The sequence below is a fragment of the Zonotrichia albicollis genome, chromosome 12 (genome assembly GCF_047830755.1).
Source record: "Zonotrichia albicollis isolate bZonAlb1 chromosome 12, bZonAlb1.hap1, whole genome shotgun sequence".
NCBI classification, from domain to species: domain Eukaryota; kingdom Metazoa; phylum Chordata; class Aves; order Passeriformes; family Passerellidae; genus Zonotrichia; species Zonotrichia albicollis.
The window spans coordinates 16,518,534-16,546,416 of NC_133830.1; the positions used below are offsets into that span (position 1 = coordinate 16,518,534).

General features: G+C 59.7%; 2 protein-coding genes across 2 annotated transcripts in view; one reads left to right on the forward strand and one right to left on the reverse strand.

The window, feature by feature from the left end:
- Positions 1 to 3,562, forward strand: part of RAD54L2 (RAD54 like 2) — a 69,172-nt gene extending 65,610 nt beyond the window's left edge. Inside the window, exon 23 of the mRNA XM_074550068.1 lies at positions 811 to 3,562. Within this exon, the coding sequence (XP_074406169.1) occupies positions 811 to 878 (68 nt within the window). The 3' untranslated portion in view covers positions 879 to 3,562. The remainder of the gene's footprint in view (positions 1 to 810) is intronic.
- LOC102070768 (semaphorin-3D) lies at positions 2,133 to 26,055 on the reverse strand. The gene is made up of 18 exons (XM_074550073.1): positions 25,644 to 26,055; positions 14,379 to 14,582; positions 9,835 to 9,995; positions 9,107 to 9,169; positions 8,765 to 8,884; positions 8,349 to 8,451; positions 8,121 to 8,249; positions 7,685 to 7,830; positions 7,350 to 7,464; positions 7,173 to 7,242; positions 6,672 to 6,816; positions 6,373 to 6,595; positions 6,166 to 6,254; positions 5,643 to 5,684; positions 5,229 to 5,386; positions 4,960 to 5,024; positions 4,620 to 4,750; positions 2,133 to 4,535 (listed from the first exon to the last, which is right to left on the reverse strand). Exons 2-18 carry the CDS (start codon positions 14,500 to 14,502, stop codon positions 4,128 to 4,130), a joined length of 2,292 nt encoding a protein of 763 aa, XP_074406174.1. The 5' UTR covers positions 14,503 to 14,582; positions 25,644 to 26,055; the 3' UTR covers positions 2,133 to 4,127.
- Between the last annotated feature and the right edge of the window lie 1,828 nt (positions 26,056 to 27,883).

The following is a 27,883-nucleotide window of genomic DNA, read 5'->3' on the forward strand; positions in this document are numbered from 1 at the left end:
CCGGGTGGCACCGGCTGGATGTGTTCCAGCAGGACATTCTGCCAGAGCAGGAGCTGCTCTGGGTGCTGAGCAGCTGAAGGGAAGATGGAATCCTCTTGTCATGGGGCAGGTGGAGGAGCACATGTGGAAGCCTCCTGTGCTCATTCCCAGTGAGAAGAAGGAGAGCTGTGAGGTGTGTGGAGCTGGGAAAACAGAGCTCTTGCTGGGGAAGTGCCTTTCCCCACGCAGGGAGTGCAGAGCCTGATTCTGGCCCTGCCAGCCAGCCCCAGCTGTTCTCAGGGCCAGGGCTCCTAGGGAGGGGCTGGGATACCCAGGTGCAGCTGGACTCGGAGCATGTGTGTGTGTGTGACCACGCTGGGAAAGGCATGTGAAATGCAGGAGCCTCCGTGTCTCATCTGGGTATCGCCATGCAGGAGCTGTGCTCGCCTGCCTTGGATGGCCCTGGAGCTGGTGGTGGCCTGTAGGGGGCCCCTAGGCCACGGAGGCTGCAGGCACTGTGCTTGCTGGGGCCAACTAGGTGTAGGAAAGGGCAGGATGTCCTGACATCCTCCTCCAAAGGGGGGCTGGAAGATGGGGACCTCCCTTCCTTAGAGAGAGGGTTGTGTGTGCACGCGTGTGTTACGGAAACACAATAAAAAATGTTACGGGGCTTTCCTAGTGTCTTTCTCTGTTTAATGGACATTGTCTGTCAAACATAACCACACCATTCATAGAAGCCTTAGATCAACAGTTTAGCTATGCAAATTATTTTAATTATTTTTTTAAAAAAACAAACATTAAAATAGTGCTTTCTTCTTTAACATATCCTAGGAGTTGAAAACCGAGGGGTTCTGAGCAAACTGCTGGACAACTTGTCTTTGGATGCACCATGGAAATAAAAATCAAACCCCCCCACAAAAGTAACAAAGCAAATTAACTGATGGTGTTCATGCAAGTTTCTCCAAAGACTTGACAGTGCTGCATCTGTGAGTCATGCCCTCCTGTGCTCTGTGTGTCCACCTCATGCACTACCCTGTGACACTGATTGTATGACCAGCTTGCCCAGATGTCCGTTGCATCCCTGTGAGGCTGTCAGTTTTCCTGTGGATTTGGGGAATGGACCTAGGCAAGGGCTTTCCTTGTCAAGAGTAGCAAGCGTTGAGACCTGCGGGGTGCGTGTGGGAGGTGGGAACATGAGCAGTCCCGCAGAGCCCTGCGGCCACCCCAGCCTTTCCTCTGGGGGTCAGAGTCATGGGGCTCATCCAAAGGACCCTCCCACGTCATCTCTGAATGGGGCCTGTGCTGGGACAAGGTGTGAAGATGTGGCTGGGGGCAGTCAGCACTGTGGCTGGATGTGGTACTGGTGACTGCACACCGCTCTGCTCCTTGCCTCTCCAGGAGAGCGCCCACAGCTTCCAGAGCAGGCCCTGGCACATCCCTGTGCTGCCATCTGATGCTCTCCAGTGGTGTCCCAGCAGAGCCTGAGCCCTGTGGCTGTAGGAGCTGAGGATGACTGCCATTCTGCTGCCACAGGGTGCAGGATGTGCTCCGGGCTGGCTGTTAGCCCAGCACGAAGGTGAGGTGTGAGAGCTGTTCCACTTCCTGTGTGGCCATGGCCTGCACAGCCCTGGCGCCCTCCTGTGCTGTGGCTGCTCTGTGCATCACCCACTGCTGGCAAACATGCACAGCCCAAGCAGCTCTAGTGCAGGGGCCCTGCACAGCAAGTGCCCCAGGGCAGCCCCAGCCCCGGCTCTGCCCCAGCCACCAGCCCTGGGCTCCCCTCAGGGAGGGGATGGGCCCTGGCAGAGCCTCGGCTGAGATGGGCACAGAGATACCCTGACCACAGGGCTGCCATGGGAGCTGGCAGTGGCTGGGCCTGCTCCAAGGCACCTGCTCTCCCACGGTGCCCTGGGAAGGATTTCCTCTGCCCCACAGAAGCCACAGGGGGTGTGGGTTATCCCCAGCGGGAGATAACCCACACGGGAGCTCTACAATTCCCCCCCCATGGGGCCTGCTCTTCTTCCTCATCTGCTCTCCCCAGAGGTTTCTCCTCTCCAGCATATGACTCTGCTGCAGAGGGTTCTCTCCTGGTTTTCCTGAGCTTGGAACAGGGGCTTTACCTGCATGGGTTAAATTCTTCTTTTGCTGCTGAATTTCTGTCTCCAAATGACCTGATGGGAAGCAGCTGCTGGTTCTCAGAGGGGCTGCGGGTAACACTGAGGACAGCAGCGCAGGACTCTCTGCAGAGGGTTTGGACAGTAAAGAAGATTTCTGAGCACAGCCCAAGGCCAGGGCAGATCTGTGGGGTCCTTGGCAATGGCCAGCTGGCCTCTACGCTGGCACCCAGCCCTTGGCCCTTGCCTTTGGTGGGAGGTTTGCTCTCCTGGGGACAGTTGGGTGAAGGCTGGGTACCGCTGTGGGACAGTGCCATGGGCACGGGGCGGCTGGTGCTTCTCTGTGCCCTGGGCTTGGTGGGCTTGTTGCCCCCACTGCTGCTGTGGCTCCTGGGGCTTCCTGGGGGGCTGCAGGGTGGGCACAATACAGCCCAGCCTGGCCCGTGTTGGGCAGGATCTGCTGCACAGTCCTGGAGTGTCTGGGAGGGTGGGGAGGTTGGGTGCAGCTACTTGGAGAAAGCAAATGTTCTGGCAAGCAAAGGGTGGGATTTCCATGGGGTTTTCACTAGAAATTATGTGTATTTTGACTTAATGATGTCTGTGAATCATAGAATGGTTTGGGCTGGATGGGACCTTAAAGATTGTCTTGTTCCAGCCCCCCTGCCATGGGCAGGGGCACCTTCCACTAGACCAGGTTGCTCAAAGCCCTGTCCAGCCTGGCCTTGGACATTTCCAGGGATGGAGCAGCCACAGCCTCTCTGGGCAACAAATTCAAGAGGCTGAAGGAGCGAGGATTGCTGCTGGTTTGGGGGTGGCTTGCAGGCCAAAAGGGACAAGTGCAGCAAATACCTTCACAGCTGGTATTTCTCGCCACCCTGGAATAAATTTTGTTGATCCAGTCTTGGAAGGACCATGGGTGAGGGAGGGCTGGGGTGGGGGGCAGAGGTTGAACAGGGACCATAATCCAGCTAGATTCCAGTGAGGGATGGCTCCTTGCACCTTGGAGCAAGCGCTCCCTGTGAAGGGACAGTGGGGCAAGTGAGGGAGAGCAGCTCTGCCACCTCCCAGACAACCACCACTGCCTCATGGTGCCGCTTCATGGTGCCCAGCTTGGAGCTGGAGTCTGGCACATCCATGGGAGCCTGAAGGAATCCATCACTGAGTCTCATTGGGGTTTTCTGTTAGTTTGGGTTTCTTTTTCTTTTTTTTTTTTTTCTTTTCTTTTTTTACTACCGCCTTAGTTTGTGGCCTGTCTTGTTGTGGTTGGAAAGAGTATTGCTACCGGGCGGGTCGGTCGGTTGGCCCCACGCATGATCATGTGCTTCCCTCTTCTCTCTGTCCAACGGGATGTGCTCGCCTGATCTCCCAGAACAGAGACTTTGAACAATTTGTTGTTTATATGATGTATTTATTTTTACTTGTGTTTCATGTCATTTTTTAAAAAAATAATAAATTGTAAGTTGGTATAACTGCCTGTTGCTTCTCCTTTTTTTTATTTTCCCAGTAAAATAAATGTCAAAATGAAAAAAGGAAAGTGGTGTCATTTGAAGTGGGTTGGAGCTGGGCTGGGCATGAGCATCTCTGCACATCTGGGGCCCAGCCTCAGCCAGCAACTGTGTCCTGCTGCTTCCAGCAGCACCTGGGCTCCATCCACACCTCGGCAGCCACCCAGGTGAACATCCTGCCGCCTCCGGAGCCGAGGGAGGCATCACACGGCTGGCCCTTGCCCCTCCCTGTCCTCTGTGCTTATTATTGCTGCTGCTGATCTTCAGTCAAAGCCAAGGGAAAGCAAGGACAATAAATATTCTGCAGGTAAATAGCTCTGAGCCTCGGGGAGGCGGCGCGGGCTGAGTGCCCTGGCCCCGGTGCCCCGCGGGGCGCGGAGAGGCGGCGGGGCTGGCGGGGGCTGAGGTAGTAACAGCGAGGCGGCTCTGCACGGCAAGGCCAGAGTGTCCTGGAGCTGGTGCCGACGTGCGAGGAGGGCCCTGGAGAGACCGGGGAGGGAGCTGTGGGCAGCCCGGGCTGCCTCTGCCCTCACAGGCGCTGCGGGTGCCTCCGCACCCGGCCGTTCTTGCTGTCCGGGGCCTGGTGCTGCCACTTGTGCCAGGCCCGCTGTCGCTGCCGCTCCTGCAGCCGCAGGGCATTGCAGTAGGCGTCCAGGCTGGTGCCCGGGGCGCCCAGGGCCCGCGGGAAGCCCTTGGAGCCCGGCTGCAGCTCAGTCCGGGGCCGGGGGCTCTGCTGGGTCCCTCCCGGCTCCTTGCTCCGTTTGTACGGGGGCAGCTCCGCGGCCTCATGCCGGATGAGGCGGAGGCTGTAGCGGGTGAGGAGCCGGGAGAAGGAGCGCTCCACCGCCTGGCACTCGTAGGTGCCCACGTCCTCCCTCGCCAGCTGGCGGATCAGCAGCCCTTGCTCCAGCACCAAGAAACGTCCGTTGTTCCTGACCTGGGGCAAAGACGGAGCTCGTGGGTCAGTCCTTGGGGATAAAAGCCACGCCTGCTCCCGGTCCCTGCCGCCCTGCCCCCGTACCTCGCTCGGGGCCGTCTCCTCGCCGCGCCGCACCAGCCAGCGCACCGTGATCTGCGGGGAGCGCGCCAGGCACTCCAGGAAGGTCGAGTTCTTCTCCACGCCAAAAACCACCTTGTCCACCGCGGCTGTCCCTGTGCAGGGGAGGGGGTGAGAGCCCTGAGTGTGGGCTGTGGGACCGGAGGGAGGGAGGGCAGCACGGACAGCCAGCCCGCGATGGGGCACGGGTTTCCCAGCGCGGTCCCTGCGGGCCATGGCGCTCCCCGGGCACAGCTGGCTGCCCCCACCGGGTCATGGTGCTCCCTGGGCACAGCTGGCTGCCCCCGCCGGAGCTGGCACTCACCCTCTGCCGTGTCCTGGCACTGGCTGAGCGGGTCAGCTTTCTGCGCGTCCTGGCAGCGGGCACGCCTGTGGGAGAGCAGAGAGGGCTGTGGGATCCCTCTGTGGCAATGCTCCAAGAAGGGGGAGCAGGAAGGGGTGGGCGGCAGGCAGGCAGAGTGGCAGTAGGGGTCTGGCTGATGGGTAAAGCTCCAGGGCTGCCACTTGCCCTTCCCTGGTCTGAACAGTATCACCTTGCAAGGGGATGCAGGGCTGGCCTGGGCACACACTCACCTCTTCTCGGTCAGCAGGTGTGGGGCACAGGTCTTACTGTCCCAGGTGCAGTAGGGATCCCTGGCCAGGCAGCAGTCGGTGCAGGTTTTGCCGTAGAGCTCACAGCGGTACAGGGAGAGCTGGAGCAGCCCATGGGTGCTGCTCACAAACAGCTCCTGCTGCTCGGGAAGCAGGACAGGAGCCGTCAGAGCCACGGCTGGGGCTGGCAGGGAACAGAGCCCTGCCTGTGCTGGGGTGGAGACACTGGGGGACAGTAGGAGAGCGAGACAGAGCCTGCTGTTCCCTCAATGCCCAGGGTCCTGTTCCCTAAACGTGGGCCCTCTGGGGCCAAGGGACCCGGCACAGTGGCTGGGATCAGCTGGCCTCTATCCCTGTCCCCAGACTGCTTTAGGGAGAAGCAGAAGGGACGCTCACCCGCTTTGGTGATAACTTCATGTCCAGGATGGGAGAAGGCACCTGGAGGGGGAACAAGAGGGTGCTGCAGCCAAGCCAGTCCCTCCTGGGTGCCCCAGCCTACCAAGTAGGACTGTGTCCCCAGGGGTTACAGGATGCCAGGTCCATGGTCACCGGCTCCATGCAAGGAGCCTGGGCCCTGGGCTGGCCCCCTGGCATGGGCAGCCCAGGACAGCTCGGCCCAGCAGCCCTGCTTTCAAACCTCAGCTCAGCCCTCCCATTTCAGTGTGGGCTCCAAAGTGCAACCCACATGCCCCCTTATGGACTGGATGGGGAGCTGGAAGATGACTCGGCTCCAGTCCCACTGGCACCCCTCGGTGTTTTTCTGCTGCCCAGGGCGGGTGGGAGCCCCCAGCAGTGAGGTGAGAACCTCCCTGAGAGCGGCAGTGGCTTCTGCAGAGCCCGCAGGGAGGTGCCGCGGCCGCGGGAGGCCGTGTGGTCCCACCCTCACTCCAGCCCCCTGTGCCACCCTGGGTGCCCGTACCTTAGTGACGCTGATCTCCTCCAGGCTGATCACCTCGGGGCTGCGGCTCGCCCCGCCGGCCAGGGCCACCTTCAGGACTCTGCCGTCATCTGTGAGGGCAGCGGGCGGAGGAGCTGTCAGGGCTGGGAGCCCCCCGGGCTGGCGGCACCAGAGTGCCCCACGAGCTGCCCGGGGTGGCAGCGCTCCCGGGCCGGGCTGAGCTCCCACCTGTGCCCAGGAAGAGCACGTCGTAGTCGCGGCTCTCCGTGTCCAGCCGGTGCACCAGCAGCCGCCGCAGCCGGTAGGGCACATTGACCCGCACCAGCACGGGCTGCCGGCCCTGCGGGTACACGGGCTCCCACATCAGCTGGTGGCTGCGCATGAAGCTGATCAGCTCGTCGGGGAAGTCCTTGGTGGACTGCAGGAGGGGGTCGTAGGTCTCGCTGGGGCACTGTGTGACACAGGCGCTGCATTAGGGCCTGCCCAGTCCGTCCCTCTCCCCCTCCAGCTGCTCCCCGTTCCCTCACCGTGCCGGGGCGGGGGTAAGGGACACGGCCCTTGTATTCCACCCAGCGGTAGTCGAATCCCTCCTTGTGTGCGAAGGGGCCGCTGAAGGCGGCTCTCACGGCAGCCATGGAGTAGATGCAGACGGCAGAGCCACTGAAGACGCCGCTGTGGGGAAGGACAGAGCTCTCAGTGTCCCCCTGCCCCACGGGGACCAGGTGTGTTCACACCCACCCCCCGAGAGAGCCCACGCTGTCCCTGGCAGTCTTGGGGTCACGCATAGCACCCCAGGGTGACAGGAATCGCTTTGACACAGCCCATGCAGCCTGGGGATCACTGACTGAGCCACAAAACTGTGGTTTAACCATGTGCTGGTGAACCAGCAGCAGGGAAAGCGGGGAAATGCTGGCGGCCCTTCCTCAGCCTGCTGGTGCTGGTGCTGGTGCTGCCCTTCTCCCCACAGAGCTCCCTCTGAGGGGGGCAGCATGGTGGGCCTGCACTGTCCCACACAGGGCCCTGCTCACCTGGAGACTGTGAAGAGCCCAAAGACAAGGGGGTTCTGGGGGTCGCGGGTGCGCAGCAGGAAAACATCCTCTGCAAAGAGAGGGGTGGAGGTGAGGCACAGGATGCAGGTGGGCATCCCGGGGCTGTGCTGGGGGGACCAGCCCTGATGGAGCTGTGTTACAGGGCTGGGCACTCACCCAGCTGGTCGAAGTGGGTCTCAGTGCCCTGAGGCCCGGGGATGGAGCACACCAGGCGGGCCTTCAGGAACGTGCTCCAGCGGTTGATGAGGCCGCGCTTCCCTCCAACATCGTTCTGGGAGGACCAAAGAGCCAGGATCAGTCCAACCTCTCTGAGTCTCCTCCACTGCTGTGCCCTCCTCACTCCCACAGAGGGACACCCCCAGCCCTGAGCTCTCTGCCTGTGGCCAGTGTGCAGTGACACCCTCACATTCCTCTCCTTGGGATGCTCCTTGGTCCATAAGGCTAAAAGCCCACCTGGTGGGACAACAGGCCACGGGGTGTTGGCAACCGACCTTGCAGACCCTGGCCACCCTGGCGTGGATGTGCCGCTGCTCCCACTGCCCAGCATCCATGGCCGTCTCACGGAAGAAGATGTAGACTTTATCATCGTGGGGGTTGTAGGTATCAGGGATGGTGTAGGCACCAACAAACACGGGCTCTGAGGGGGAAAGGAGCAGCTCAATGTGGCCCTGTGCCCTGATCTCACCCTATGGTACTGCCCTGAAGCCCTTGGGAACAGTGTGAGGTGCTGAGGGGACACACAGCACCATTCCCAGTGCTCAGGCTGTGGAACGTGTGCTGGAGCATGGGTCCCACCAGGGTCTTCATCAGTGCTTCCCCACAGCAAGGAGAGAGGGCCCAGGTCAGAGCTCTGGCCCCAGCGCTGGCCCCAGCCTCTCCCTAGCTGGAAGGAGAGGCCCCATTGCCCACAGGTGCCCCTGCTCCTACCATGCAGCCAGTGGTCCTGGTTCTGCTCCGTGCGGATGTAGCTCTGCTCAGCCCCATGCACCCAGGTCCGGAAGAAGGCAGCGCTGCTGCCCATGAAGTCACTGGAGGTGCCTGAGTACAGCTCCCCACCTGCAGGGTGGGGATGTGGATGGGAAGCATCACCATCCAGCACAGATTGTTCCCAGCAGTGCCCTCCCAGCCTCCCCTCTGCTCCTCCCTCCCTCTTACCGATGAGGAGTCCCGTGAAGGGCTCGTGGGGGCTGTAGGGGCACCGTCCTCGCCCCGATTCCAAGGAGTGGGTCACCAGCTGCATGCGGGGAGCCCGGGCACCCTGCCAGAGCCAAGGGGGAGATGTCAGCCCAGAAGGAGTCTGGGAGCAAGCTGGAACTTGGGGGAAAGAGTGGGAAGGAGGTTGGTGTGCCTGTGATGAGTGGGCTCCTCAGGGGGATGCCAGAACCTGGTCCCGTGCCCATGGGGACACCCTGACACCCCCAAGCCAGAGCTGCTCTCTCCATGCCAATGCAGGGCCTGCACCAGGCTGGACACCCTTCCAAGGCTCTGGGGCTCCCTCTCCCGCTGCTCCCAGGGTGAGGGGTCCCTTGGCACCTTCTGCCATAGGGATTGTCTGTCCGGGGGTCCCTCACCTTGCCTCGGGCTCCCAGCTGGATGAAGGCACAGACGGGCTGGTAGGAGCCGGTGCCGCAGGCGAACACGTGGCTCTGGTTGTAGGGCTGCAGGAGGCGGACGAAGTTGGCACACTCGGTCTGTGCAGGGGAGGTGTTTGTCAGGGCTGAGCCGTGCTGGCTGCTGGGGGCGCAGAGCCCGGCCAGAGCCTGTCCTGGCAGCTGCTCAGCTGGGCTCGGCTCCGGCTGGCTCCACAGCGCCATTCCAGGCAGACCCCCAGGCTCCCTTCGGGCTGACGGGGTTGTTTAATATCTCTGCTGAGCTGCCAAAGGCGACGGGCGGGGGCTGCCAGCCCCACTTACCTCCACGTTCTTCCCTGCCAGCTGGCAGTGCTCGACCTGCTCCCTGGGGGCTGGCCAGAAAATCTGAAACACAAAGACCCCATGGCTGCAGCCCCGCTTCCCTCAGCCTGCCGTGGCAGCCCTGGGAAGGGGCTCAGCCAGGCTCAGGTGCACAGGGAGGATATGGGGTTGCTCTGGTCAGGTCTGACCCGCTCTGAGTCCCCAGTGGGCAGCCTGCCAAAGCAGCTCGGAGTGGACCTGGCGTGGGGACAGAGGCTGGGCGTGCCGTGGCCCACCCAGGCTGTGGCAGGCTCTCCTGGATCCCAGCCTGTGGGAACACCAGGCTGCAGCCCCTTAATGGGATTTTCTTTTGTTGGGCTCTGGCGGTACAGCCGGCCAGCAGGATGTCTTGGGATGACATTAGTGGGGTCAGTGCTGCAGCTCTGGAGGCAGCACAGGGACTGGGTGTGACACAGGGCTCTGGGCACTGCCTGCAGCCCACCCAGGTCACATCTCCTGGCCAAGCCACCCTGTCCCTCCGGCGCCAGCCCTTCCCAGCAGGGCACAGCTCCACCAGGGATGGGCTGACCCCACTGATTGAGACATCCTGGTGTAAATGTGTCCCTGGCGGGGTTGGAACAGCCCAGTTCAGAGCACATCCACCTCCACGCCCTGGCGCTGGGACAAGGAGTGGTTCCCAGGGAGGAAGAGGCCAGCCTGGCCAGGGCCACCATCCTCCCAGCACTGACCTTCTCAGGCTCTCTGCTGGGATGGTCCAGGTGGAGAAGGAAGATATGGTTTTTTGCTCCCACCATCAGCCAGGCCCTGTCTTCATCCACCAAGAGGGCTTGGAAATCCATCCCATCCCCTGAGGCCAGCAGCAGGCGAGAGCTGTTGGATTTCAGCAGGTCTGAGGAGCACAAACAAGGTGGGAGAAAGAGAAACCCATCCATGAATCACACAATCTGCAGCCAGAGGCCCCATGGCTCCCTCTCTGGGGCAGCTCTGGTAATCTATCCTTGCTCCAAGGGTACACAACATTCCTGCCACTACCTTGGCAAAACCCACCACCCTTGGTGACCCTCAGCTCATCATGGAGCCTCCTCCATGTGCTTAACTGAGGGAAAAGTCACCCCTACAGAGAGCAGAACTGCTCTGACCTTGCCCTGGCTGGGCTGTTTGCAGGCACAGGGCAGGACAGGGGTTCAGCCCCAGTAGCTCAGAGTGCTCAGCTTCCAGCCTGCCTTCCAGAGGAGCTCCTGGAGCCCCAAAGCCACCCTGAAACCGTGGGCAGAGGATGGAGCAGAGAGGTGACTCACTTGCTGTGACTCCTGGTGTTTTTTTCCCCCGGGCTTCAGATCAAGGAAATTTGCATAAAAAAGTTTTTTTAATGTAAAAGAAAACAACAACATTTTGCTGGAGCAAAGCATCCCTCCAAGGAAAAGCTGTATGGAAACAGAGCCAGCACAATCTGCTCTGAACACCCTCTGCACCCACCCCTAAGTCTGTGAAGTGGCAGCTGGGCTCTATCTCATGCACAGGCTCAGGCAGGTGGATGGATGCACATCTGTGCCTCCAGTGCCACCCTAACCCAGCACCCCACATTTCCCACTCTGTGTCCTGAGGTGCAGCCTAAACCCAGTCTTGGACTGGCTCAGGGAAAGACGCAGGGGTGCCCTGACCCAGTGCACTCCTCTGGGAGCAGAGACAGGGCAGAGGGAAAGGCTCTGCTCTTCTGGCTGCAGCTCCTCCCGTGCAGCAGCCGGGGCGGCTCTCCCGGCCCTTCTGGCACGGTTGTGGCCATGTGGGTGTGTGAGGAGGACAATAAGCTGTTGTGTCTTGGTTAAAACTCCGGAAACAACATCCCTGGGGCCCGTGTTGGTCCGTGATGTGCAGTGCCAGGTTTGGGAGGGGTCTGTGGGGCGAGCCCCCCCCCCCCCCCCAGTGCAGCAGCTGCAGCCCCAGCCCTGCTGCCAGGGATCAAGATGGAGCTTCCAGAAGCCATAACACATCTCTTCCATCTCTAGAAGTGGCAGGACGTGGCTGGGGACAGAGGGCTGGCTCCTCTGGTGAGGCTGTTCCTGACTTCGGTGTAGAGCAGGGTAATGGGAGGGGGAGATGGGCTGCACTGGATGGGGGCTGGATGGAGGTGGAATGTGGCTGGAGACTCAGGGAAACCTGTAAGATCTGGGCTGAAAGTCTGCCCCAAGCCCGAGGGAGTGCAGCAGAGCGTCAGGAGCAGGGGAAGGAGGTGCTCAGGGAAGCCGGGTGGATGCAGCATGGCCGGGGGGATGCAGCACAGCCGGGTGGATGCAGTGTAGCAGGGAGGATGCAGCACAGCCGGGTGGATGCAGCGCGGGCGGACGCGCGGCCCCGGCTGCAGGTGCAGGGGACGTGGGCACAGGCACGGCTCCATCCAAAGGGAATCGGCTGCCCCGGCAGGCTGTCTCACTTCCTTCCACTCCTTTTGCAGGGCAGAGGGGAAGCGAGGCCAGAGCCTGCGGGCTCGGATGTCCTCTGGCCCCTGCTCTGGTCCCAGCGCGGGTCCCTGCCCACATCCAGCGGCCAGGCTGGCTCCCGGCCGGCGCTTCCCTCTCTCCTGCCCCGGGCAGCTCCCATTATGGCAGGGACACAAATCCTCCTCTGCCAGCAGCAGCTCCAAGCCACATCAGGGAGCTCCTGGTTCTCCTCCTGCTGCCACAGAAACCACAGAGCCCCACTGCACTCCCTGCCTTCCCTGAGTGCCCAAGGGCTCTCTGGGTGCCAGAGATACAGGGCAGAAGGCTTCCCAGCCATTTCCCACCAGCTGAATGGGATAAACAGCTGAATTCCTGTCCCTTCCTGCGGGCCATTGTCCCTGCTGGGTCTCCAACAGGGTGGGTGCTTCATTCAACCCTCCTGTGTCTGCCAACGCTCCCAGGACCTGCCTGATTGGGGGAAATGTCAGGCAGGGCTCTGGGAGAGGGATTGGTGGGAGGGCAAAGGCTCATCCAGTACATGAGTGTAATTAAGAGGTCCCAGTGAATGTCCCTTGCTGGTCACTGTCTGACCTGCACCAGCCCTGTGCGGGGACAAGGGCAGGCAGGGTGCTGGAAGAGCCCTCTCTGCTGCCTCTGGTAGTACGTGGGAGAGCCCTGGAAGGGCTCACTGCCCTGCACTTGCACCCTCTGGCAGGTTCGTGACCAGGAGGGTCTGAGCCTGACCCACGGCTCTGCTCCCTCAACAAGGGGACATCGAGTGCTGGGATCCAAAGCCAGGAAGCTGCTGCACAAACCCCAGCCTCTTCTCACCCTCGGGTCATTAGATCCAATCCTGATGCTGGAGACAGAGAACCGGGGGGGCTCTGCAGCAGCCATGCCATGGCCAAATCTATGGGTGAGCCCAGAGAAACATCCTCTCCTTTGTGTTCACTATCTCCCAAGGCCACGGTGTTTGTCTTTATTGCCGGGACCACTGTGGATGGCCTTGTCCCATCCATCATCTCCTCCTGCCCCTCAGCCACAGCCTTCCCTGTGCAGGGTGACCCGGAGCTTCCTGAGGTCACAGCCCGGCTGTGCTGCCCTGTCCCCTTCCCCCTCACAGGCACAGCAGCCCACGGAGGAGATCCTGGAGCCCAGGGCAGGCCCGGTGCTAAATCGGGTATGGCCCCTCACTGCTGTTGGCTGATAAGGGCCGTGCAGAGCAGTCCTTGGGGTGATAACAGAGCCCTGTGACCTCCCGTGCTCCGGAGCACTTGCTGAGCGGTGGCAGGCTCTGAGTCCCGCCTGGCCGCAGGTCAGAGGCTGCCAGAGGAGCCTGTGCCAGCTCCCGGGATGTTCCCGCAGGAGGAGCTGCCAGGGCTGCTGTGCTCTCCCTGCTGCCCAGCCTGGCAAGGAGAGGCTGACCCGGGCTGACCCGGGTGAGCCCGGCTGCCCCGTGCGCTGTTCTAAACCTCCTCGGGGCTCTGGGCCGGGCGGGAGCCGCTGCTGCTGCTGCTGCTGGCCCCGTGCCCTGTGCCCCATCCTTCCTGTGCTCTCCCGGCCCTCGCTGCTGTCATTTCCTTCTCTCAGCCCTGCTTACGTGTCCCCCCCCGAGGCTCTGCCCGCCACCCCCATCCGTGCTGGGATCTGAGGGCAAGGCTGATCCCGTGCATGGACTCTCAAAGCCCTCCTTTTATTTATTTATTTTTTCCTAGGGGTTTCTAAACCTAAACTTCCCAAGGCATTGTGTCCTTGAACCTGCCCCGTGCTGTCCATGAGTCACATCCCTTCAACCATTGTTCACTTCGAGCCTGAGCCCTCCTGATGCTGGGAGCTTCCTCTCCTGCCCCTGCCCAAGGCAGAGGGCCCTTGGCATGCCTGGCCCGGGACACTGGGGGGCTCTGAAGTCAGCAGTCCCCTTTCTGTCCAGCTGCCCCAGCAGCCCCGTCTGCCTCCTCTGGCTCCAAGGAGAGGCAGGGCTGAGCTGGTTCTGGGCTGGGCTATCAGCAGGGCCATCTCCTCACACAGATATCCTGCATCCCTGGGAGATGGGAGATCCCCCTGCTCCAGGGAGCATTTTTCACTGTGCTGGTTGTCCCTGCCTGGAGAGCAGCTTGTCAGGGTGATGGAGTGGGCCAGGCATGGCCCTGGAGCCTGGAGTGCCCTGCCCATGGGAAAGCTGCTCCACCAAATCTCAGGTGTGGAGAGAGAGGGCTGGGACAGCCTCCCTATGGTCACATCCAGGGCAGCACTGGGGATGTGCTGAGCTGCCATCCTCCAAAGAAACTTGCTGGTTTTTACATAGAAGAAGCTGAAAGCAGGTCAATTGGCCACATCCATGCTGCAGGTTCATGGCAGAGGGAGAAGCTGCCAAGCTGGCAGGGTTCTGCTCTAGCACGTCAGGCCATTCCCCTCCAGGCACTCCCTTTCCACACTTCTCTGGGCTGTATTTTGTGCTGTCAGTCTGCTCTTGCTGCATCTTCAGGTCACCAAAGCATCAGGCTTGAGAGGAGCAAACTGTGCCTGCCCTGAAGAACTCATCATGCAAACAGAGAGCCAGATGCAGGGAGGAAGGGAGCAGTGCAGCAGGGAGATGATCTGCACAGGGGATCAGTCTCTCCTGGCAGAGCAGGAGGGTCAAAAGCAGGAGGGCTGAGCTGGGGTAGCCCTGTGGGGGTGGGAGGCAGAGGAAGAGGCTGGTGAGACCATCCCAGGGCTCAGTGTCCCTGTGAGCTGAAGGCAGGGGCCATCCCCAGGGTACCCAGCTCAGCCCCAGCCCAGGACACAGCTCCCCAGCCCTCCCAGGCAGGTTCTCACCCCGAGGAGCCCCTTACCTTTGTAGGTGAGGCGGAGGCGGGGGGCGTGCTGCTTCCATGCCCTGCTGCTGCCCAGCTGCTGCAGGAGGAGGCAGAGCAGGAGTGTGGCCAGGGACAGCCGGTGGCCAGGGGCAGCCCTCATGCTGGCACAGGGCACTGGGCAGGGTCTGCCCGCCCTCACAGCACCATGCTCCAGCGCCGAGATGCCACCTCCGATGCCAGCTGCAAGCAGAGAAGGAAGAGGCTGCAGCTGTGGGCACAGGGGCAGTGTGGGCACTGGGAAGGCAGCTGTGGCTGGCACCCTCTCACCTTCCACCCCCTGGGGGCTCCAGCACATCCATGCCCAGGGAGTTCACAGGGCAGCTGTTCCAGCCTGCCCAGGGGAGGTGTGCGGGGTGGTGCCAGTGTGCCCACATTGTGTGGAACCTGGGAGAACCTCCAACCTTCCAATGGGCTCTCAGAGCCTGGGCATCCTGTGCTCAGGCTCCAGTGCTTGGCAGAGCCTGCTGTAGGATCCCTAATACTCATCTGTTCTCAGCTTGTGGTTAAATCTCATCCCTTTCACTGAAAGCGAAATTCATGTTTTGGAGCACCACCCATAAATGCTGTTTCTGTGATCTCCCCAATATCATCTGTGGCTCTGTGTGTGCATGACACATCTCTGGCCAGGATCTCTGAAATTCCTCGTCACCACAGAGCTCTCTGAGGCCACCAGCATCCGCTGGCTCCAGGGTGCTGAGGGTTGGTAACACATATCCCCATTTGGAAGGCAAAGGGGTTCACATCCTTTAACTCCCCCTCTTTAATACCCCCTTTGGAGGGTGCAGGGGTTCACAGCCTCCCACAGCAGCTCCCACAGCCCCTGCCAGGAGCAGGGCTGGCCTGCCAGCTCTAACCACTTAATCCAGGCTACTTAGAGGCTTTTTCTCCACTTAATAAAAACCTGGTCCCTGCATGGCAGCTCTGACTAGCTTCCCCTCTTGCTGCATATTAACTTCTTCCAGTCCCATGACTGAAAGATTTAAAATGAGCTTTTTGGCTCATCCCTGACCAGAGGCTCTTGGCACAGGGAGCAGGGGATTCCTGCCATCCCAGCAATGGGATGTGGAAGGGATGGTGGAGCCAAGACTTTCCACTGCCTTGCACAAGGAGGAGTGCTCAGCTCTGCCTAGGGAGGAGGTTTGGGCTTTCTCTCCCTCTCAGCAGCAAACTGTGGCTGGGCTGGATGCAGCTCCTTTCTTGCCTCTTCCCTGCCTTCACTATTGCCTGGATCTCACTCTGGTCAGCACAACCTGCTGCTGCTCCAGGTCCTTCCCCTGTACAGGACACCTGGCACCACAATGGGACATGGATGTGACCTCGGGGTGGTGGCTGTGCTGTGCTCTGTCTCTCTTTAGTTTGGGACAGCTCTGTCCAGCCAGCCAGCCCTTCCTGGGCACTTCTCCACATCAACCATTGCCTAGGGAGGGGACAAAAGCACCCCATGAGCATGATGGGTTTGGCCAGGCACAAACTGCTCCTGGGTTGTGGAGAGGTGGGGAAGGAACCCATGAGCCCCATGGGGATTCACAGGCAGTGCTGCCCTTGCTGCCACAAACACTCCCCAGCAGGCAGCAGTGACAAGCTGCAGCTCAGCCCTTCCCTTGCCCAGCACCTGCAGTGCCCCCCAGAGCCACCCTGGGCACTCCCAGCTGCCCCAGGGTCACCACCAGGACGGGGCTGCCATCTCACAGGGATTTTTTTTTTCCTTTGCCAAAGTGTGTTGTGTTGCTGCAGGACTTGGGAAAATGCTGTCCTCTAATTGAAGTGTTCTATAAATGGAGCTGGGTCTGTGCTAGGCCTGACTTTGGGCTAAGGCAGACTTGGAGGAGCCTTTCATGAGCCAGGGGATGCCAGGGCAGGCTGGGATTCTGCGGATGGCAGGCAGGGCACTGCTCCTGCCTCAGGACACCTCCACACATGGTGAATTTAGGGCCAGGCATGCACTCCCCTGTGCGGCTCAGCTATACCAGAGCTCCATCTCCTGCCCTGGGAGTGCCAGAAGCAGGGCTGATGGCAGCAGGAGCCACAGCCATGCCCAGGAGGGTCCCAGAGCCCTGGCAGAGCTGGGCACAGGCATAGGGGAGCGAGGGGTTTGCAGCAGATAAGGAAATTTAAAAACTGCCAGAGAATAATCTCCAGTAAGAAACACTTCCCATGGGTGTCATCCCTCCATGGGCATTTAGGGGCTCCCTCCCATCGTGCCCAGGCAGTGGTGAGGCACATCCACCCCCTGGCACCCGTCTCAAATCCTGGCACAGCCCCCTTGTCCCCTGGCACAAGGACATCCCTGGCAGTGCCAGGCAGTGCAGGGACACCGGGAAACAGATCAGCTGGAGGGGAAGGGCTCGCAGAGTTTACACAGAGAGGGGGAGCGCGGGTGCCTGGAGGATGGAAACAAGCTGGGAATGATGAATCCAGGGTTAAATTAAACACTCCCGACAGCTTTAAATAATCAACTGTCCAGAGCTGCAACTCTTTCCATCTCAGTTTGGAGAGGGAAGTGCTGGTGAGGGTGGGCTGCTGGAGAAGGGGAGGCAGGGGCTGACATTTCATACTCCAGGCACCACAGGACACACAGGGGAGGACTCAGGGGATGGCAGAGCCTTGCTGGGGGGCTGGCAGTGACCAGGAGTGCCAGGCACGGGTGGCACAGGTGGTGACACCACGGTGCTGGGCTGAGTCTGCCAGCAGCCCACCATGTGCCCTGGTCCCAGCAGCTTCCCTGTGCCCTCTCTCCCTCCCCTTCTACTGGAGATCTGCAGAAGGGACAGAATCACAGAATGGTTTGGGTGGAAGGGACCTTCAAGATCATCTTGTTCCCGATGGTCACAGGCAGGGATGCCACCCGCTGGGTCAGGCTGCTCTGAGCCCACCCAGCCTGGCTGTGAACACTTCCAGGAATGGGGCATCCACTCCTTCTCTGGGCAGCCCGTGCCAGGGCCTCACCACCTTCACTGTAAAGAATTTTTCTTGACAAATCTAGTCTAAATCTCTCCTCTTTTAGTTGGAAACCATTTCCCCCTTAGCCCTATCTGGCTGTGTAGAAAGTCACTCCCTCATTTTTATGATCTCCCTTTAATTACTGTAAGGCTGCACTGAGTTCTGCACGGAACAGAAGTCCAGCAGGTCCGAAGTTCTGGGCTGTCACACAAAATCCCCTGGAAAGCCTTGCCAGAGCGTGAGCGGCCCCGAGAAAAGACAAATCCCCTCTGTTTGAGACGGGTACAGGAGGGAATCGTTCATCCGCGGCAGCACCAATTTCCTCCTGACAGCCCCTTTGTGTTGCAATGCGTGAATAGTTTAAAGCAGCCCAAATTTCGGCGGGGGAAGGGCGCTGGCAGCGGGTTTATCAGGCTGTAGATTATTTCTGGGAGGGAGACACCGAGCCGAGCTCCCGCAGCAGCGACAGCGGCGCTGCCATGTGCTCGCTGGTGTCACAGCCCCGATTGTGTCCCGATAATCCCCGGCGCGCTCACAGCCTGCTCGCTGCCTTCTCCGCTTACACGGCAGGGCCAGGGGGCGAAATGCCGCTCCCAACAGCTGGGGAACCTCGGGGGAAAGGAACGGGGGGAGGAGAGGCACTGCATCCCGGTCAGCATCCATCCACAGGGATCGTCCCCACCAGGGGACAGAAGCGCCCTGAGAGCGGGGAGCCTCAGAGAGCTCCGTGGGGCTGGTGCTTCCCAAGGACCCCAAGCACCAAGCCCTGGCTCCCACGCTCCTGAGGCTGTCCTGCCTCTCCCTGCACAAGCCCTGGTGAGGGTGATTCCCTCTCTGCCACTTTTGGGAGCCGGGACCAAGGAGTCACACCCTGGCAAGGGAACGGAGGGCAAAGCCAGGGCAGGAGGTGCAGAGGACTCAGCGGGGTGCCCGTCCCGCACACAGCCGGGCTCAGCCGGGTGGTACCCGCGCTCCTGCCCTGGCAGTGCCGGGCCGGGTGTGAGGGGAGCTGGCACAGCCCGAGCTGCGGGCCCCGAGCCTTGGTGAGCCCCTGCCCGCAGCTGTCCCTGAGCCACCGCAGGAACGGAGCCCTCCCTGCTCAGCCCGAGCCGTGCCTGACCCTCCCCGTCCCCTGCGGGATGATGGATGCCCCGGCAGCTGCAGCGAGAGGCAGCTGTCCATTTCTCCGGTGGAAGGACAAAGACACACGGCGAGCCCTGCCTGCCTTCCCCGAGCTGCCAGGCTGGGGCAGAGCCAATCCCGGAGGGAGCCCGTGCTGCTGAGTGATTTGTGGGAGCAGGACGTGACGGTCCCGCTCCGTGACATCAAAGCTGGGACCACAAACCAAGTGCCAGAGCTTGGGTGGCACTGGGACAGCGCGGCGTGCCCTGGGAAGCATTGGAGTCCCAGTGAAACCTTCAGCAGCGAGGTCACACACAGATCTGCAGAGACGAAGGGAGGAGAATTTTGGAGGGGTTGGATAAGGGGCTGCTGGGCAGCAGCAGAAGGCTGAGGCTGCTCCAGGTTCAGCCCCGTCTCTGCCATCACAGCCAGGGGCCAGCAGCATCCCATCCAGCCGGGACATCCCCCCACTGCTGCCTCCTCAGACTGAAGTCCCCTTAGCCCCAGAGCTCCCTCCCTTGCCAGACAGCCCTGCTGGAGTGTGCCAAGCACCACGGGTGGGGAGGAAGATCCCCAGCTGCCACTGGCACCCTGCAGACCCTCGGGATGCCACCCCTGCCAGCCAGGGGGGCTCCCTGCCCACGGGCACTGGGTGACAGTGGCAGAGGGGCAGGGACAGCCCGGGGCTCTGGGTGTTATCAGAGGGACCTGGCTGCCTGTGGTGACACCCAGAGCAAGAGCACAGCACAGTGCTTGTCTCCCTGAGGTTACAGCAGCTGCAGGCACGCTCCAGTTGGGACCACATCCTCTGAAAGCAAGTGGGGAATTGCCAAGCCTGAGGCTGGCCAGGGTATTAATAACTGTTTATGAAGGGATAAAGAGCTGGCTTCCCTTAACATCCTGCTAATCCCTTTCTTGAGAGGCTGCTGGCTCAGTCCCCACCTTTCCCTTGCTGCTGAGAGGTGAAGCCTGACCTGGGCTGGCTCTTGGGCATCTGGCTGGGAAGGTGGCCCAGCAGTGGGCTGGTCTCAGGGCACAGTGACAGGCACAGTGAAGGGCTGGACCAGCCCCTGCTCCCAGCCCCTGCAGGACTTTTAGATGTTCCTGAATGTGCTGCTTGAATGGGACATCCACTGTTCCTCCTCCTAATTTACCCCAAGGGCACCCAGCCCCACAGGGGCAGCAAGTCCAATGTGCAGAGAAAGCTGAATGGAGTCACAGCATTTATTGCCCCTTGCAGGTCTGCTCTCACCCAAAATGCTGCCAGAGCACAGGCAGCTCCCAGCACAGAGCAGTGCCCCAGGGCTCTGGAGTGGGCAAACCACACTGGCACACCAGTGGGAAGTGGCAAATTCACAGAGGATTGGGGTCCTCTGTGGACAGAGGGAGGAGGGACAAGTGTGGGTTAACTTGGTGTATTAACTCTGGGCTGACTCTGCATACTAAATTCCCAATTTGCCTCCTAGTGCAATTGAGAAGCTTAAATTTCCTTCACAGAGTAACAGAATTATAGGGGTTGGAAGGGACCTTTGGAGATCATCCAGTCCACCCCCCCTGTCAAGGCAGGGTCATCTAGACCAAGTTACACAGGAATGAGTCCAGGTAGGTTTGGAATGTCTCCAGGGAGGGAAACTCCACAACACTCCTGGGGAGCTATTCCAGTTCTCTGCTACCCTCCATGTAAAATTATTCCTCGTGTTGAGGTGAAAATTTTGTGTTTGCTTCATGGCCATTACTCCTCATCCTGTTGCTGAGCACCTCTGAAGAGAGTCTGGCACCATCCTCTTGGCACCCACCTCTGAGATATTTATTTGCATTAATGAGATTCCCTCTCAGCCTTCTCTTCCCCAGACTAAACAGGGCAACTCCTGCAGTCTATCCTCAGAAGAGACACTTCATTGGAGGGGGCTTGCCATGCTTAAATGCTGTGTCAAGTTCCCAAGGAAGGCAGAGAAGAGGCTGCGCCTGCCTGCTGAGCTGCCAGGCCAGGTTCTCAAAGCCTCGGGGGTCCCCAGAGGCAGCCCTGAATTCCTCAGAGCCATTTATAGCCCAGTGCTGAACCCCCCCTTGTCACCTGTCTGCCACATGGCCTGACCCTCAGCACAGCCCTGGGGAGGCTCCCCTGCCCCACACTGGAGTTGTTCTCTGGGCTTCAGATTTTCCAGGCTCAGCCTGGGTGGATCCCAGATGTGCTCAGAGCTGGCAGGGGCTCCAAGGCCAGGGATCAGCAGGGACTGCAGCAAGGGCAGCTCTGCCCACGCTGCCTGCCATGGGCTGCCTGTAAAGTCTCCGTGGTGACCCCTGGGGCTCCAACGCGGAGCTCAGCAGCCCTGGGGCACCAGCTGGAACCCAGTGCCAGGGCTGCTGCCCCTTGGTGGCCTCTGGGAAAGAGGGGTGGGCTTGGCTGGGTCCTGGTGGGAGCCCTGCAAAGGATTCCAGCAGAGACCCAAGGGCTGGGAGGGACAGCTCCATCCCCGGGGTGTCTCCAGGGAGAGCTGGCCGTGGGGAGAGAATTCCTGTTCCCTGGACAGGCTGCAGCCTGTCCCAGCACTCCCAGGACAGCACTGATTGCTTCCTGAAGATGCCAAGGCTTTCTGCAGCAAGCCCACAGGATCTGCAGCATTGATTTCCTTCATTCACCTCGGTATTATTGCTTCCCACCTCCAAACCTTCATTCACCTCGGGATTATTCCTTCCCACTTCCAATCCTTCATTGACATTGGGATTATTTCTTCTCACCTCCAAACCTATCCGACAGGGATGCTCAGCATCACTCAGAGTGCTTTTAGCTTCCCACATCTCCCCGTTCCGGGCAGGAGCTGCCATGAAACACCTGCTCTGCTGCCCGGTGACCCGGCTCATGAGCCCTTCACCACTGCCAGCCAGCGACACGGCTGCGGGTGACAGTCCCGGGGCCAGCCTGTCCCAGCTAGGCCTCCCCCGGCACTTTCAAGCCGGGCCGTGTTTTGTTTTCATCAGCGGGAGCGCCGCTCCCGGCGCTGCGCTAATTGGAACAGGCTGGGCAGGCGTGGGGGGCTCCTCCGGAGAAAGTATTTTAATGAGGATGGAGGTGCCTGACCTGTTATCTGCTTCTTCTCAGAGCCTCTTGGCCGGGGTCCCCGGGAATTCCAGCCTGGATTGCCGGGTGAGGGCCCTCGGAGCCCCGCGGAGCAGCGCGCTCCGGCAGCGGGGACGGCTCTAAGGGCTCCCGAGGCATCCCTGCCATCCCTGCCATCCTCCCCAGCACCTCGGCAGCGGCCCCAGGAGCTGCCTGTCCCAGGGCTGCGGCTCCTGTGCCGGGTATTTCAGGGACCAGCAGGGAGCAGGGATGGACACCGGGCCGTTCCCCCGGGCAGCTGCTCGGTCTCTCTCCCCTGGAGATGCCGGGTGGGCTCTGGGCAGAGCTGGAGGTGCAGCGGGGCTGGGACAGGCCGGGGGGTGGGCTGGTGTCACAATGTCACAGCGCTGCTCTGGGGGAACAGGGCCAGCCACAGCAGGATGCCCCAAAGCACACGGCTCCCCTGCTTTTGTCATTTTTTTTGTCATTTCCCTGCCCTGCAAACACGGAGAAGCCAGCCCTGAGCATGGACACCAGTGGGGCGCCCCCTCCCTGCGCGGCTCCTGTGTCTCCAGAGGGTCAGAAGCAGACAGCACCCTGTGCCATGTCCTCCTGCCCAACCCTGACCTCACCTGAAGGCCTCTCTGCCCCCATGGAGTCATCTGCACCATGATGGCTCCGCCATGGAAGGCCACTGTGGGGTCATTATCCTAGACCATGTGTGCCTCAGCCCCACACTAAGTGACCTGCTCATGGCCAAATGGGAAGCACAGCAGGGCAGGGACTGACCCCAGGTGTCTCATTTTCCCCCAAAGGGCTCATCCTCCCAGAGCCCAGGGCAGCTCAGCTCTGAGCCTGACTCCATGCACGTGGCTTTGGCACACGGTGGCAGAGCTGTCACTGTCACTGCCCGCTGGGAACACACACTGTGGGAAGGCCAGCTCCCCCTCAGAGCACAAGCAAGGCACAGATTGAAACTGAAAGCCCTTGTTTCCCTTTTCACACTACAAAGAGCTCAGGCCAAGCTAGCTGACATCAGTGGTCTCCTCCTAGAGAAGGGGGAAATAAACCTGGATCTGACGGTGGGAGAAGCAGGGGAGTTCCTGCACACAATAAGTGGCAGCTCGCCAGCACACGAGAGCAGAACAATGACCCCACACAGCTGAGTGCCTGTGAACAGTGTCCTTCCAGGGAAACCAGACCCTGGGCAGGCTCCCAAGCCAACGGGGGCTGATGCTGGCAGCAGCTGTGCTCATGTCATGCCATGCTGATGGTGGAGAGAGTTGCGCTGGTCTGGAGCACACATGTGGCATCCCTGCAGGTACAGTGGAGCTGGGGAGAACAGGGGTACATGGAGCAGGGAGGTGGCAGAGCCCAAATACCCTACAGTGACTACACAGGGGAGTAATAAAGGCTTATCTCTGCCCGGAGAATAGAGTGCTCCCTTTTGGGTACCACAGAACCTCTGCCACTCATGGCATCTACCTGCAAGGAGGTGCTGGGGCTTTATGGCTGGGTTTTGGGACAATCTAGTCTTTAGGGAGGGAGAATGGCTGGGTGCTCTGTGCTCGGAATCCAGCCCTGCCACTTACACAGGTCCTTTCACCATCCTGTGCTTCAGCTTCCCCAGGTAAAATGTGCTGGAGAGGGTACAGCCAGCTCCTGTGAGCAGGGCAGGAGCAGGGGGGCATCAGGTGGCTTGTGAGGACCAGAGAGGACCAAGGATGGAGACCCAGGACAGGTCACACTGTTTTCATCCTCCCTCCCTGTTCCCACTCCCCTCTTTGCTCCCTGCTCCAAGCAGTGGGGAGCACAATCCCTGATCTGACCTCCTCCAGATGGGGGCACCTCAAAAAGGGCAGGTGATGCTGGGTGTGTCCCCCATTCCCCATCCAAAGGCCATTCCTGGCTGCCCCCCAGGCCAGGAGGTGACTCAGCTGACTGATCTCTGTGGTTTGTAACCATGTGAGGCCTGTAAGGATCCAATTGCCCTGTGCTGTCTGAGCCACCTCTCTCTGTAATCCCAGACCGAGTGGGCAGAGACCAAACTTGGAGGAAGAGGCAGCTCCAAGAGTCTGGGAGCCAAAATTTACAATAAATCTTCATGCCTGCAGTAAACAGCCCCTGAGAGGGTGCCACAGGAGCACGGCGGAGAGCCAGGCAGCAGGACCCCATCTGGAACCCAGCCCTGCTGGCTCGGGCTGGGCTTGGCAAAGGGCAAGAGCTGCCAAGGACCCCAGACTGGGCTCTCCCTCCCTGTCCTGGAGCTGGGTGCTGCTGCTGGCAGCACCACAGCCTGGCACCACCTTGTCCAGCCAGATGAGATGGCTCAGGATGTGGCAGCTGCTCTCCAGCCTCTGTGCACAGGCATGATGGTATTTGGGAGAACATCTCACATCCTTGGGGGTTTCCTGTTTAATTCTCAGCCTAAGGAACTGCAGCAAATGATCCCTGTCTTACACGCTTGTGGAATTCAGCGAGATTAGATTAGGGGTGAATTCTTCCCATATTTCTTATAGGGCTGATATCTCTACCCTGGCTTTCGGGTTGACTTCCCCATCCCTGGCTCATTAATCACCGGGGTGTTTGTGTCTCTGTCGTTTTCAACGGCGTTAACTCAGCAGGAGCAAGCCGTCTGTTCCAGCAGCCCATCGTGTGGAGCCAGTGACCCGGCAGGGCTGCCTGACCCGTCCCTTTGAAGGCAGAGCGAGGAGTGGCCGGCAGAGAGCCGGGACACGCTCCACTTGGCCAGGAGAAGGCTCCCCATGGCTCCGGCTTGGGGCGCGTGGCCGGCATGTGTGCGGGACAGCGCTGGGGCCACAGCTCCTGCAGCTCTTCCCCCTTCCCTGGGCACATGGCTGCAGGAAAATGCTGCTTTCCAGTGCAGCAGTATTTCCCTGAGTGCTCAGCAGCTGGGTCAAAGCAGTGGTTCCTTAAAGGCAATAAAGTCCTTAACTAAGGGCAGGCTCACTGGAGCTGATTCCCAGTGGGCAGTGCATCCCGTGGTCCAGCTGCATTGTAGGGCAGCACTCAGCACTCAGGAGCTGTGATTTATGCCAAGGGTGGTCTTATTTCAAGGACAGAAAGAAAGAAATTATCCTCTTTGCCTTAATTGAGGTTCTTCCAGTGTTTTGTTATTTGTTTCTGGGCATAAACAGCCATTCAGCCTTCTCCTTCCTCCCTCACCCTGAGCATCAGCCCCTCACACCAAAACCCACCCATCACTCTCAGGACACTCAGGCATGCAAGGCCCCCAACTCCTGGCCATCCATCCCCAAGATCTGTGATGCTTCCAAGCAGAGGGATCATTAGTTAAGGGACTCCTTTGGAAAGCACTCAGCATTTCTCAGGCTCTGTTTCTTTTCTGCCTGCTGTATCATTGACCCGAGTTTCTGAGAGCTGAGGCGTTGCAGAGGGGGTTGAAGGAACACACTTTCCCTGTCCCAACAGATTTTATAAAGCCCAAGCAGACGACAATTCCCTCATTGATTAGGGAGGCTTTTTTTTCTTCTCCTTACATCAAGAACGACACAACCGTTTTGGAGGCAAATGATTGATTTTTATCTGGTGAGGAAGGAGAAATCTGACAAAGTTATCTCTGAGCAGTGGCAAAGCCCCCAGCATGGGCTAGTGACAATTAGCCCAGTGTGGGTTTTGGGCTGTTAAGCCTCGGCAACAAAGCAGAGCATTGAAGCTGAGAAACCCTAGAAAACAGCTTCAGTGTAGTAAAAAAGCACGAAACCTCCCAGGACCCAAGTTTCAGCATTAAAAGACACAACAAACATAGAAGATCAGGGGATCAGAGCAAGGTGATCTTTAGAGTCCCTTCCAACTCAAACCATTCCATGATTCCATAAGGATTAGTAGAACTTTCCATGCCATGCTGGGGCAAGCAGAGCAGCAGGGTGAGCCCTGCTCTCCCCACAGGGGCTGGGATAAGCCCGGTCACTGGTGAGTTACCCTGCACGAAGCTGTAAAACACAGATGACAGGGCAAGCAGGGAACTCCGGGTGCTGCCGCCCCGGGAATGCCGCCCCAGGCAGCGCCCACGGAGCCAACCGAGGCAGCCCGGGCTGCCCGAGCTCACGGACAATGAATTGAACCCATCGCTCATTACTCACCGGCCCGCGGGCTCCCAGCGGCGATGCCCACCCTGCTGCTGCTCCAGCGGCTTCTCCCAGGGCAGGCCGAGCACCTGGAGCTGCGGGAGGAGCCGGAGGTGGGAGGACACCGGGGGCAGCCCCTCGTTCACAGCCAGCCCCGGCTGCGGGAGCCTCCGCGTCCCCTCCGTGCGCTCGGCGCAGTTGCCATCTAGCGGTGCGGGAGCGGCCGGGCTTCCATGGAGCCACAGGGAAATAAATATTCGTGTTTTCCCGGGAATTCCATGCCTGCCCAGCTCATGGAGGGGGGTAGGAAAGCACCGGCTGCATCTCCTGCTGTGGATTGGGAAGGCAAAGAGCAGTGGATGGGAGAGACTCGGGCATCAGGGCTGGAAAGGAAAGCTCTAGTCCATGAGTAACTCCAGAGAGAAATGTGATGGAAAAGCAAATCTGGGAGGATTTGTGCTCCAATGCACAAGCACGGTGCAGCAGGAGCAGACACAGATGCCCAAGGACCTGATGTATTAACTACAGATTTCGCCTTGAATCCTGTGTTCAGTTTTGGGCCCCTCACTACAAGAAGGACATTGAGGTGCTGGAGAATGTCCAGAGAAGGATAATGGAGCTGGGGGCTCAGTCCAATGAGAAGGGGATGGGGCAACTGGAGGTTCAGCCTGGAGAAAAGGGGGTACGAGGAGCCCTTATTGCTCTCTACAACTCCCTGGCAGCAGGGTGGAGCCAGACAACAAATGTGTTGTGGTTTAATCAGGACAAGAGGACAGGACAAGAGGAAATGGCCTCAAGTTTTGCCAGAGAAGGTTTAAATGGGATATCAAGAAAAAATTCTTCACTAAAAGGATTGTCAAGCATTTCAACAGGCTCTTCAGGGAAGCGGTGGAGTCACCATCCCTGGAGGGATTTAAAAGTTGTGTAGAAGTGGCACTTGGGGACATGGTTTAGTGATGGGCTTGGCGGTGTTAATAGCTGGGCTCAGTGATCTTAGAGGTCTTTTCCAGTCTAAATGGTTCTGTGATTTACAAGGAGTTTTTAGCTCCAGACAGGCTCTGGGCTGATCCTGCAGCCTGAACGCCCCTCAGTGGCTGGGGAGCATGAGGTGCATTCCTGGAGCATATTGGGTTTGGTTTCATCTGAAAGGAATCTGGTTGATACCGGCCCAAGCCAGGCCTCTCCTGAGCTGCTCCAGGACACAATCCAAAAGTGGGGGAAGCTGTGAGATGGATTTCAGAAGTGCACCCCAGAGCCAAATTAATGGATCAGGCACAGCCCAACAGAACTTCGGTGAAAAGGGACTTTCCTGTCTGTGCAAGAGCTGCTGGCCCCTCTCCTACACCCCAGCAACAGAAGGACCCAAGGGAGTCACCAAGCCCCTGCTGAGGCCCTGAGGATGCTCAGTGGCCTCAGGTGAGTCCCCATGCATCCACCTGCTGCCCACTGGGCCGGGAGCTCCATTTGAGGCTAGGTCAGTGCTGTGAGCCCTCTCTCAAGCTGTGCTGCAGCTCCAGCCTTCTGTCCTGGCCACATTCAGGCTGAGGTGGGGCAGCCCCAGGTCATAGATGGACCTGGGACAGGAGGCACAGACAGCTTTGTGACAAGCTGGGGTGACCCTGCTCCTGCTGCTCCCCCTTAACAGGAGTGCAAACCACCCCAACTCAGGTGCTCAGGCTGATCCTCTCCTTCCCCGGCGTGGAGCCCAGCGTGGGGCCCTGCTGTAGGTGGGCAGAGGGATGTGCTGGGTGGGAGACGCTCACTGGGTGCCTGCAGCAGCAGCAGTGCCTGTGGGATGGTGGCTGGGGCAGCTCCAGGCTGAGCTCCAAGCTGTTATCCAGCCCTCTGCCTTTTCTGGACCAGCCCATCCTTCCATTGTGTGGGACAGGGGACTCTGTCCCTGAGGGGCAATGCTCACATTCCCAACTTCCTCACAGCACTCCCCAGCACTCCACAGGCAAAGAGGTGCTTTAACTTTAACAGCTGGGCAGGACTGGCCTCCCTCAGGCTGCAGAAAGGGCAGAGCAGCACAGACCCACACACCCACCAGCAGTAGTTTGACCAGACCACAACCCCTTCAAAATGTGCTGGCAAGAAAAATCCACATGAAGCTCAGACAGTTGTGTCCATGCTTATCCCAGCTATTCTGGGCACTGTGTGACTGACTGTAGTGTCATTCATCTTCCTTTGAAGCTTTGTGCTACCAGAAGGAAGTCCATTAAAGTGCAGCTTCACAAAGATTATGCTTGGTGACA

Coding starts and splice junctions, on each gene's coding strand:
- LOC102070768 (XM_074550073.1), bottom strand. CDS start 14,502: ATGAGGGCTGCCCCTGGCCACCGGCTGTCCCTGGCCACACTCCTGCTC. Junction 7,831..8,120: donor CCAGGACCACTGGCTGCATG/GTAGGAGCAGGG, acceptor TTTCCCCCTCAG/AGCCCGTGTTTGTTGGTGCC. Junction 5,025..5,228: donor CACCTGCTGACCGAGAAGAG/GTGAGTGTGTGC, acceptor GCTCTCCCACAG/GCGTGCCCGCTGCCAGGACG.